Source organism: Bacillus rossius, chromosome 8 (genome assembly GCF_032445375.1).
Source record: "Bacillus rossius redtenbacheri isolate Brsri chromosome 8, Brsri_v3, whole genome shotgun sequence".
Taxonomy (NCBI): Eukaryota; Metazoa; Arthropoda; class Insecta; order Phasmatodea; family Bacillidae; genus Bacillus; species Bacillus rossius.
This window is the reverse complement of record NC_086336.1, coordinates 31,025,715-31,038,682: the sequence shown is the minus strand read 5'-3', so window position 1 is coordinate 31,038,682 and position 12,968 is coordinate 31,025,715. Positions and strand designations below refer to the sequence as shown.

The following is a 12,968-nucleotide window of genomic DNA, read 5'->3' as shown; positions in this document are numbered from 1 at the left end:
CCTGACTGATATCTTGAGCAATTTTGAGGAATTTTCAAATCACGAGGTTTTTTTTTCTGAAGCTCTGCACACCGTATGTGGGCCCAGGTAGGCGGGTCCCGTGAGTCAGAGCTCTATAGTCATAAGGTTATACAATTAATTACTCGAGAAGAAGAGACCTCCGAGTCATTAGTGAGCCAGCAAATACAGTATGTCCATAGAATAATGCCCCAGTTATACATCTTAATAGTATAAACTGTAAGCATTGTGGAGTTTTGGTTGAAGGTCACAATCAAAGAGTAACTCAAACAGTTTTAGATATGCGCATGAATGTTGTATTCTCGCTTGCAGCGCCACCTACGCAAAATGGCGACTCGGCGTACAGAGTTTTGTGTTCCGAAATTGGCTAAGAGTGAATCTGTAATTTCAGTTCAACGTGCGTTTCTTTTTAAGTTTAATTGTATTCACCCATGTGGCAAAAACATCCGCCGATGGTAAAAGCAATTCGAAACGACCGGATGAGTTTGTAAAGGAAGCAGCACGGGACGACCTAAAGTGACTTTTCAGGATGTTGACAGTTTCAGAGCATCTTACCTGCTAGTCCTGAAATCTCTTGGTAAAGCCAGTCTAGAACTTCAGTTGCCAAAGACGGAAGTGCGAAAGGTTGCTACATGCTTAAAAGATGCACGTATTGAACATTTGTAAGAAAAAATAGGTTATTTTACCTTCAATTTGATATATGATTTGTTGTAAATAGTTTACATTAAATTGTTATATACCACTGAAACTGGAAAACCCTATATTTGAGTGCCGACTGTATCAGGAGAGGTCTACCTTTAAGTAACGACGGCCGATCACAAATATTTAACAACCTTGCGGTGCAGTTTTTATCTTTCACACAAATCTCCCATTTCTCCATTTACTTTTCCATTTAACCTGATTTTTATGAGGGTTTTGTTTCTGTGATAGAACATAGGTACGAAAAACTAACGATTGTATCATTTGATACACAGCTGTCATCTATACTACAATTATTTTTTTTGTAAATCAACAAAAATTTTAATGTAAAATTACAGATATTTGTAAATTTATACCGTTAAAAGAAACCAACTGCATCACTAAAAAATAGTGTTCGCAGTAATACTGGGTTCGGATTCTTACCGGGGCATTTATGATTTGTGTTGTTCCGGTACCTACAATAGTTAAAGTTACTTGTAAACCGTTCCCTGAATAGCTTTCCAGTGTTAACTGCGCACATTAATAAGCAGAATAAAACAAAATAAAAGTAAAATATTGAATATTCAATTATATTTTCCATGGTTTTTTTTAAAAACGAGGCTTGAATAATAAATAAAATAAAATATAAATTTATGCGCCAATTTGCTTAAGATATACCCAGTATTGTCTCGGAAAAAACGTATTTCATACATACAAAACTTACCATAGCTATGTGTTGCAAAAATTTTAAAATATGTTTCCTGAAGTATTATCTACAAACAATTTCTTGGCAACTAGTATCCAAAGGAATCTTTTGTAAACGTAATAATATTTTTTTTACTGTGTACAACAACAAAATTTTTTTGTTGGAATTTGGCAACGTGTAGGTACTTGCTTGATTGATTTCAGTTTGTTTTACACTCGAGTGGATTCCCACTGTTGGGTTGGCGAGCCTCTGTCCGGGCATTGGGGGTCGAGACAGGCCCGAGGGGGCATTCTTTGGTCACCCCTGAAATACCTTTTCATAAAGTACCTTGCAGCGATAGAAGGAGGGCGAAGCCATCAAAATAGTCCCATTTTCAACGCTATCAGATATCAGTGTTATAAATCGTGTGTATATCTACGCAGTTAAACAGTGGATTATTTTACATACTTGCAACCAAATGTCAGGACTGCAGACAAAATTCCCATTTATAGAAATGAATATTTTGTAATGTGACTAATTGTTTTGAATAATTCATTTTCGTATGGCACACTGCGTAACAGATTGTAACCACAGTTAAAATGTTGTTTCACACTTATTCAACAGAGTTTATTATAATAATAATTTACCACACACAAATTGCAAACTGTTGGTATGAAAGGTTTTTGAATTAATGTTTCGTACAAACATCTTCTTTGATGTGAAAAATCTTTTTTTTTTAAATACAAAACTCTTTACCACGAAGCAGCCAGATTCGCGACTCTAAAGGTTTGTTGATTCTTAAGAACATTTTATTTTAGGTAATCAGGTTTTCACCATATTTATCCAGCGAATACATCTACACAAACATTAGAATTAAAAAAAATTTATTATGAGCATAAGGAAAAATTAAAATTGACAAAAGTCTTAAAACATGTAAAATAGCAAAGGATAAAAATAATGTACTAAGCAACGAAACGAAAATGCACTTGCCTCACTATTACGACTCTTGTAGGTAATTATAAAATTTCAAATGAAATTGGAATGGTTATTATAAGTCATATAAGTTGGTGTTAGTTTTGTGTGTTTACATATTTTTAGGTAAATCAATCTGAACTGTAGCGCAATATTTACAGTACTGCACGTATCTAAAACACTATAATATATACCCTCCATTTTGCACATTTGTAATGTGTCTTTTCAACGTGTTGGTTAACGTATTGTAAGTATACGTCATATGGTATTTCGTGAATGAAAAGAAAGTGGCATGGAACGGAAATGTGCAACCACGGTGCTGAAGGAATTGTATAGAGCTGGTTTAAATGCGTTATTGCTGACAGCCGAACAGTTATTCTGCTTGAATTGTTTAATATGCTTGTAAAATATAGTATTAAATATTATAGATAAATTATATCTTGATGTGTTTGAAGCCTCTTTTTTTACGTGTTTCCTGCTTGCATTTGATTTCTCTAGACCTAATACTGTCTTTAGATTCAAGGTTTGGCACTCGAAATTGAAACGTTTGTAAAACTTACTTGAAATAAATCAATAATAAACTTTTTTTTTAATTTTAAAAGGCTATAAATACTTTTTTTGTTTTACATTGTACGTAATTTTGTTTTTAATAAACCTATTGAGAGGGCAGGATTTGATGCAGAATTTGAGAAGGAAAAAAAAATATATTGAATTGCTGTAGTTGCAGAAACTCCCGTGGTAAAATGTGACATTTTTTAAAATGAATTCCAGTCTCAATTTCGCGATACGCAATGTCGTGAGCCAGAACTGATGCTGCTCCGCGTGGAAGCGACTGCGTGGGTGCTGACAGCACTTCCCCCCCCCCCCCCCTCTCCAGCCGAGAAGTAACTGTTGCCTATTAGTTAAGCGGGAGCTTTATTAGGCTCGGCCCGGCGCTCGGCAAGTTCCAGTGCGGCCGGGGAACAGGGGTGGTCGCCGTCATCTTTACGACCTGCTCAGTATGCGAGCCAGCCAGCCACACGGCCCGCGAGATTAGAGAGTTAGGGGAGGGGAGGCAGAGGGTAGTTTCGAGTCCCCCTTCCTTAAACCCGCCCCTGCCTCTCCGGAAGAAACTTTTTTTTTTATATAGGCTCAATTAAGATTGAGTGGCGACATTGTCGTCGCTGCACATCCGAGGCGTTGAAGAAGTTTTGAGAAGGGGCTAAAAAAAAGGGGGGGGGGGGCAATAAGGACGCTAGATTTTTAATTTGGAGGCGAGGGTATTATGTGGGCTCGCGCTTAAGCAGCGAGCGAGCCAGCGGAGCGAAGAGACACGCGTCCAAGATTGAATGACTCGGTGACGGGTCTGAGCTGACGTGCTGTGAGAATTAGCGGAGGAAATGTCGGATGAGGTTTTTTAAAAAAAAAAATCGAGCGCGGCTTTCAGTGCCCGCCAGAGATGTGTAACATTAAAACTCGGTAACGAGCAAATTCATGTGAATACACATAGCTATATTACGAAACTCGGACACGAAATTTGATGAAGAATTATTAAAAATAAAATCCGCCAATTGTGTTTCCAACTAAATATTTGGACTCGAATCATATACGTGGTTTCCGTACCCGCCGCTAGAATTCGAAGCCGGAGCAGCTACGTCGACTATCGAATCATTCGATTTGCAGAGCGAAGTGTTGAACTATATAATGAAAGGGCTCCGACAATAGTGAAAAAAATACTTGAAAAAATACTAAGCCCCCGTTTACGAACCTGATTTTCGACAAGGATTTTTATTAAAATATTGCCCATCTTGTTAAAATTAATTAAACAGTTAATAATATATGGTGTTTAAAGTTTCCCTTTGGCTTTGTGAACTTTTGTTCACGCCATACGCCACTGATGGCAGCACCGTGGTTATACATTTCCGTTCCATGCGACTTCCGTCGCATTCAAAAAAGTATTGCTACGAAATGCCGTATACCGAGAGCTAAGAAGTTACACATTAAAAATGTCGCATCGGTTCGGCCTGTCACCAGGCCAATTCACCACTTGGTACCTGATTGGCAGATATCGTGTGCCAACCCGGTCGCGTCGCTAGTCAGCTAGACCATCTGGCTGACATGTGCGGCGGGAGTCCGTGACAAACATAACTGTTCGGCTTCTTGATACTTCTGTTTCCTGGATACACCCCTCACAAAACTTCAGAAAAGGATCTCAAGTATAGGTTACGTATTCAAATTTAACCTCTTAATCTTGATGTAATGATTCTGTATACATTGGATCCTGTGGTTCATGACGCTTGTTTGAATTTAGTTCATCAAAAGATTCTGGTTAGTTTTTGGTTTTCAAAAATTCTTTTATTCATTGATTATAGCGATTACAGAGGCAACGAGGCTAAATATATACAATAATAAAAATATACACAAACCTGGTAACCAAGAGTCGCAATTCCAAACTTAAAGTCTCTTCCTGCGAATTGGACATGAATAAATAAATACAAAACGAAAAAAAAATGACATACATGATTCTGAACGTAACAAACACTTGTAACATAACAATGAATTATGATCGTACGCAGAATACGAAATAAAACATTTCAACCAGACTTGATATAATTGGTTTATATTGTGATATTTGACCTTTTTTTGGCCAGGATCTTCCGAGGTACCAAATTAAAACAGTATCATGACCTACAGGATTAATATATACAGGATCACGCCATCATATCAAGAGATAAACTTGGATACGTGATGCGGAACAATTACCATGTTGGGCGGCGAAACAAGCTCCAGATAGATTTTTTACAACCCCTTCTCTCAACATTTTGAAATAGTGGAAATTAATCGATATCATTTGGTGATCATTGAAACACTGTTGGAGAATGCTACCACTCAATTTACGAATCCCTACAGCTCATTTCAGAGACTAACAATAAATCATTAATAAGTAAAGCGCAAGATTTCGTAGTAAATATACATGAGTACGGATCTCAGAAAAAACATTGATTCACCTATTAGCAATATCTCGTCAGCATAATTTTCAGCTAAAGATAATTTAACTAACAGAACATGGTTTTCGCAATCTTAAATAGACCATTTTCATTAAGTTTTCTCTGTTTATATTATAAAAAATTGTACGCATGTTTCATCAATCAAATCTGCAAGAGAACATTAACATATAATTTTAAAATTACTTATCGTAATATATTTCAATCACATAAGTAAACATGACCATACAATCTGTTTAAACTGTTACCACTTCCATCAAAGCTATGCAACTAAAACTGCAAGTCAGTAATATATAAAAAAAATATTTATTTTGATAAAAAAAAGAAGTTAATTACCATTGGATATTAATGGTGCTTCAAATAAGTGAACAAATACAGTAGACTATTATTTTGTCGTTTGATTAACAAATAAAAATGGTTTCAACTATACATAAATTTTACAATTAAAAAAATATACGTTTTAAGACACTGACGGAATACACAATCATAAAAAATGAGTAATACAGTTTGGTAACTTAATATTTCGTCAATTTCCATGTACCTACAAGTTTGGGAGAGCCTTGACTATTTCCTTAAATTCTCTCTCTCTCCCTCTCTCTCTCTCTCTCTATCTCTCTCTCTCTTTCTCTGATATCCAGCTGTGGGACCCTAATTTAAAAATTTTAATGACTGATTTGGATTTAAAGCGCTGACGACACTACCGCACGATATTTCTCTCGCCAGCTCACTGTAGCGGGGAGGCTCGCTGACGAATTAGACGCCGGTTTATTTTCGCTTCTTCCTCGCGAGACGCCGTCCCTGTCCTGTACTTCAAGAAGGATGGCCACTCCACCCTGCGAAGGAAGGGAGGGCACAAGACACTGCGAAATTGACGACTCGAACCAATTACTTTCAATTTAGTTTACGACGAGATTAAAAATATCCTCTCAGACGTCAAACGAGTTCTTCGTCGTCGACATGAAACGTAAATTAATCGTCCGTACGACTCCGCCGCTGGAAATTCACCGATCCAACCTCCAACATCCATGCCAGATCTTATTTTCATTTTGTGTTAGGGCCCTAATATATTTATTGTTTGCCGGCTCCAGCGCATAACAGTTGTGCCAGTTGAATCAAAAGCAAAAACAACCTTTAGCTTGGGACAAGATTTTGTGGTAAATGGCAATGAAACCAAAATAACACCGAGAAAGCATGTTCCTACACCATATAAAAATGAGTTACAAATACACCAGGCGACAGGCCCACGATACATCGCGTACAGGAGACTCTTACAAGGTATACTATACTTGCTATGACATGAAGACACACAAAACTAAGAACAATTCACAATATATACCGGCCTAGTTGTAGGGGAGCTTTCACAGAGCTTTAATACAGCCTAGCCCATGGACACTCGAAAGAAGAGGGCTGAGGGGGGGGGGGGGGGGGAGCGGATTTCGCACTCCCCTCCCATTTCCCTGGGACGAGTTCAAATTACGAGCAAAATTTTCGTTCTTAACTCGAAAACTGAAACTATTTCACCAAAAATCCGACTAAACATAAAATGATTCCGAATTTCAACAAAACATAAATGAAATTAAAAAAAATATTTTAATAGCAAATAAACAAGTATTTTACTTTTTTATGATCTTGCATGAGTTATTAAACCATGTTTACATTAATATTAATGAATTTAGTACAGTTTAAAATCTACAAATCCCTGCCAGTTTATTGTTACTGTTCCGAATAAATCAGTCCTAGCTAGTCTTGTTACAAATCACTATACAATTAGTAAAGAAATTCTCCCTATGTCACAGTCAACGTTTCATTACTTTATTGATATAAGTGTTAAGAAACATTTTAGTTTCACAGCTGTAAAATAAGAACAATTTTTATAAATAAAATCACATAAAAATGAAGCCGCAATACCAAAATTTCCTTTTCATAAACGAATCTGGCTTGAAATTATAAACCATCACTTCTTTCTTCCAGCCATATAACATCGTTTGAAGTTCCCGTTGCCTACTTTCCACGCAATTCAAATTTAGCATCCGACATACGAAGGCGAAAATGGTTTACCTGAGGGCGTTCCAACATAAGTACATTTTTTTTTTTTTTTACTTAAATGTTCTAGAGTAGTATGTAATAGTTTGTCCGGGCACAGGCTTCAGGCTGTGGTCTCATGGTGTCGCCCGCCATCTTGGATTGTGACGTCACGGCGGCCATCTTGGATGACCATGACCTTGACCTTTGACCTTGACCCCCGTCTTGCCTGTCTATTCGTAAGCCCACCCCATCTACTTCTGACGTCAAAAGCCATGCACTCGACCGAGGCGTTCTTGCAAGCACGCGGACACCGCTACGCTACACCGTGAATGTGAGTGTGGTCGCTCGGCAGTGCTTAGCGCGAGTCCTCGCAGTGCTCGCCACCGCACATTATCAAACTTGTATGTCCGGACTCCCAACTTCATCTAGCGCCAGCCATCGAACAACGCGCATAAACTCACCCAAGAATTTTTATGTCTTTACACTGCAAACACCACCGCCTACTAATACCAGCGAAGTTCCCTAGCAAAGTTCTGCCTGCATAGCAAAAATATTAAAAATATTACCGAGTGTCTTAAACCTAGAAATAGACTAAACTATACAAAGTAGAGGTACTACAAAAATTACTAAAATATAAAATTCAATAATCAATCATTTAAAAAAAACAAATTTAACAAGAAGTATTTTTCCTTATTCAGGCCAGGGAACTGGCCACTATATATATATATATATATATATATATATATATATATATATATATATATATATATACACATATATACACACACATACGTATAGGATGAGATTAATAAGACAAATTTTTATTTAGCAGGTTAGTGCTTCGTACGTTATCATATCTTTTCTTTTTATAACTAGTACTATGCCAATAAATGTATTTATAATATTTCCAGAAGGTTACTCATTAGTAGGCGGTGTAAAGAGCACATGTCAATGACTTCGATTCTTTACATCACCCACAAAATATTTTTTTAAAATTAGTTTAAGACATACTACACACATGATTATTCTGCAAGTTACACTTCGATATTGAGGATATCATGGATTTGTTAGTGTTCCTGTTCGTATATTGTAATTATGCGTTAATGGGTGAAGGTATGAACTTACTGGAAGTTTCTTCGAAAAATATTTAATTTATTAACATTATTATGTTTTTATTAGTACTTATGTTACCTGCCATCTAGCGGCCACTAGAGAACGTTGATTAACCAATGTGATTTCGGGCATGCCAAGATGTAACTGTAAGAAAAATGGTGTTCTCTTGGTAAAACCCTTTTTACAGTGATACAATTTATGGTAGTATAACCATGGAGTTGGAAACTGTACAATTAAGCGTATAGTGCTTAAAACGTCTTAATTGAAGTGAAAATGTTTGTCACCAGGTAATATAAACAATTATTAACTATTTATTTAAGTGCCATGTAAATAGGCATATGACATTAAATAGATGTACCTACTATGATCTCGTTTAAATAGTGGTGTTAGGCGGTTTTATGCCGAAAGGGAAGCGTCAAGATATCAATGTTACGTAAAACTGATTATACTCTATTTAATAAGGATTTAAATTGTACCGATGACCAAAATTTCGGTGTACATACGTTGTTGATTTGCGATGGCCTTGTAGCTGCACGTCAGTCAACTTCTATAACGTACAACCTATCGCAACAGGTAAATTAAATTTGAACAGAAAATCATAGGTCATAGACACAAAAACAGTGAGTGTCATTTCTCTACGTCCACCACGCCGTCATATAGTAAAGTCTGGCAACTCGTATCCTTCTCGTTGGCGAAACCCAACTGATTATTGTGATTAGTGAAGCTCGCGGCAGCTAGCGAACTAACAGCGCTTATAACAGTTTGGTTTTGAACTTCGTCAATAGGCGTGGCCTTGAATTTTAAACGCTCTATCGTTTGGTGAGTCCGTCTCATGTTGCCTAGGAAATTTATAGGATCTAGATATTTTATTTCGGATAGATTTGTGTTATCCCTTTCTCTTAAACATTAACTTTGCATGACTTGCGTTACGCTATATGTTAGTGTTAGTTAGAATTATTTTAAGATGATACGATTATACAGCGAATGGAATAGTCGAAAATATTGTTCATTCCTGTGAATTATAACAATAAAAAATATGGAATCTTTGCTGTATCAGTAATATTTTATTTTTTCACATTTTTCTACAACGCTTTGTAGATATTAGATTACTTACAGACCATACATTTTTAAATAAATAGGTAAAAAAATATACACTGGCAAAACATCGTCTGTCAGGTTCTGCCAGCGATAGAATTCATTTTGCACATTTGAAGTTTCAACTAAGAAGACAAATTACTGTCTACATCTGATTTCGAAAAAGTCCCCTTCACTTTGTGTTCAGCCCGGGCAACATCGGTTACTCCAGCTAGTAGAATACGAAAATGCTGTGTAACATACTTTTATTTAATTTTTTCTTGTGGACGTGGTGCGGTCTTTACTCGGGTAGGTGTCAAGTCACACAGAAATTTTTTACAAAAAAATTACTTTGGAAACCAGTTACCAAGAAATAGTTCGAATTCTACAAGAAATATCTTCTAACTTTGAACAACACATGGCCATGGTTATTTTCGCATCAACGAAACACGTTTTTCAAGAGGAAATTACCGAATACATTTATATTTCAGTCCATGTTTCGTTCCGGCGTATTTTTTTAAACCATGGAAAATGTAATCAAATAGTCATCAGTTTGGCTTTGCTTGGTTTTATCATGCTTATTATGTGCGCAGTTTCTACTGGAAAGCTATTCAGGGAACGGTTTACGAATAACTTCAACTATTGGAGGTACTGGTAGAACACAAAGCATAAATGTACAGGTATTACAGTCAACACTATTCCGTAGTGACACAGTTGTTTTCAAGTGATTTTACATGAATATTTGTTCCATTTACACAAAAAAAGAACAATGTAGGGTGTGGAAATAGCCTCACCTGTAGCAGCGCGCGGGCTGGTCGACGATTTGTCGCCTGGTCGTCTGCAGCAGCAGCGACGTGTACTGCGTTATGAGCATGGCTGCTCGCCCGGCAGGGGCCGGCTCCTGGCGCGGGGTGCTCCGCGGCTCATGCGGCTCATGTCATGAGCCCCGCGGCCCGGCGCTGCGAACGAGAACACGTGCCCACGCGATGTTCTCCCCGCTTGACGTCATCACGTGCCGGCGAACGGGCTCGCTAACCCATTTCCGATCCCCTTTCGAAAATTTGCTGTTTGGCTTTCTTTTTTTAAATTATTTCCATGACAGTACCACATTGGTTGATACAGTATTTAACATTGTGTTCCATGCATCATGGAGTGGCAATCGTGACCTAATTTTAATAATTATTGCGTTCAAACCCGTCTGTCCGTCACATGTGTCTAATTTATAAAAGGAGAAACGATACAGTCAGACCCAGAACTCAAATTTAAGCCGAGAACAAATGACAGACCAATTAATTTCTGTTCTGAATTAAAAATAAAAAAGGTTTTGTAGTATTTTGAGTTACAGGCATTTCTTCAAATGTTTTAAAATTCCCATCCTGCACAAACTTATTAGATAATGTGATTGAAAATTATTGTTACGCAATCAAAATTTAATAAAAAATTCAAAATTGAAATAAAAAATTTATTGCACTAATTATGCAGCAAAATTTAAAAAATGGGTAACTTTCACGATTCATACTGTAAAACAATTACTAGGCTTAAGTGAGCTAGCCTAATTATAACTCGCGCAATGTAATATTCAGAACTTGTTAAAAAAATTCACAACGTGAAGTTTATATGATGGTACAGAGTAAAAACATTTGTCGTCGTGTATATTTTGACTATATATATAATATATTTAAATGTATAAAACTTCAACTAAAAATAAATTGTCATGTTTTCATGAAATCTTAAATACGTAATAAGGTATCAATTTGGAGGTAAATAGCTACTGCATAAAAAATACGCTGTTAAAATTCTAAAAATCACTTCTGAAATTGTACTCCACTTACTTTAGGTATTGTTCAGGGAAAAAAATATTCCCGTTTGCATTTACTTCCAGGATAGACTCCGCAGACGGGCAAATGTCATCTGTTCATTGGCGCCACTGGTGAGACGTCTCATTTTGGTAGCCTGTGATTCGAAAATTCTTTAGTTGAGGGTTACTCACTGACCAAGATTCCCTATAAGCTGTATGCCAATAGCTGAAGCAGCTTAGAGGAATAAGAGGTATACACACATAAATGTTATCTATCACGAATTGAATCCGCGAATTATTCCTGTATCTAGATATTGTTCTTGCCATCTAACAGACCTTTTTTTATTACGGCTAATGTTTTATGCATTCTGTTTCGCAGTTTCTTGCAAAATATTTCTTATGTCGTTCTATCACACGCTGTTCGCACATATAAACTATAACACAACATCCCAGGCCTAAAGTGGCCAGAAGCATTTCGTAGCTAGGCTACAATATCCTCCGACCACCTGGTTGGGGTGAGTTACGTCCAAATCAAGCATGGTTATGTGGAATTTTTTGAACTTCTTGGAATTTCTTGTGGAAGACATTATTTTCGTAGCCTTTATCACACCTTTTATGCAAGAGGCTGATGGTCCATAGAAAATTTACGGTACCGCGACGATAATTCTCGAGTATAACTAACAGATGCGATTTTTTTAAGAGTAAGGATTTACTGTATTTTTTGTTTTTTATCCATTTTTTCGATGTTTACCATTTTATTTATCAGTAATATATACACACACACACACACACACACACACACGAAATTAAGGTAGTTATCGTGTTCATACAAAGAGATACAAACCCTCACATGCAATATTTTTTGTTAACGATGCTTTTGGGATATAGGGTCCATGAAATGAAAAACTCGGTAGAAGTTATCTGGAATTTACCATGGTGACGACAGAAATATATATTATTTCTCTGTAATGTACCTAAAGCATGCCGCAAGGTTTAGATGGTTTACACAGTCATGACATATATCTTATCAGTTTCATTTAGGCAAAATTAATTTCTAACGTTATAAATATTAAACTGTTAAAGTATTACTAATAAATGAAGTTCACTGAAAAACTGTCCAATCTGCTCTATAAATTTTAGATGACACAGTTTCAACAGTTTAACTAAGATTTATTTTTGGAAAATACTACTTTCCCTACACAAATACGGGAGCAATATCGCGGAAAGATCTCTAATCTTAGCAATCTCTCGTTACACTGTTCGAGTGGTGATAAATTACAGGATAGTTTCTTAAGGATTTCTTCAAAATTCCTCAATATGTTTTTTTAATTTTTCTCTTTTTGGGGGAAAATTCCCTTTTTGCTGGCTAATTTCCCGTTTTAGTTCCCAGAAATTAAGATATATAGAAATAGCTTAAATTCCCCAATTACAATCCTTCAATAAGCCTCTAGACTCTAGAGGATATCTTGATTTTGACTCTGTGGCCATCTTGACTTATGTCACCATTGAACTTTTTCGTTATGCAGACATTGCGATCTCGACATCACGCCCACCCATTTGAATTGTTACATCAATGTGGCCATATTGGATAATCTAAACAAAAAATCCATCACTCTCTCAT

The 12,968-nt window shown here is 36.5% G+C and overlaps 1 protein-coding gene across 3 annotated transcripts in view; it reads right to left on the bottom strand.

The window, feature by feature from the left end:
- The window catches only part of LOC134534701 (protein sprint), a 731,313-nt gene that overhangs the window by 401,342 nt on the left and 317,003 nt on the right, over positions 1-12,968 (bottom strand). Inside the window, exon 2 of one of the 3 annotated variants that reach the window (XM_063373177.1) lies at positions 10,344-10,508. The exons of the other annotated variants lie outside the window; for them this stretch is intronic. Coding sequence (XP_063229247.1) covers positions 10,344-10,423 — 80 coding nt within the window. The 5' untranslated portion in view covers positions 10,424-10,508. The remainder of the gene's footprint in view (positions 1-10,343; positions 10,509-12,968) is intronic. 3 annotated transcript variants of the gene reach the window in all.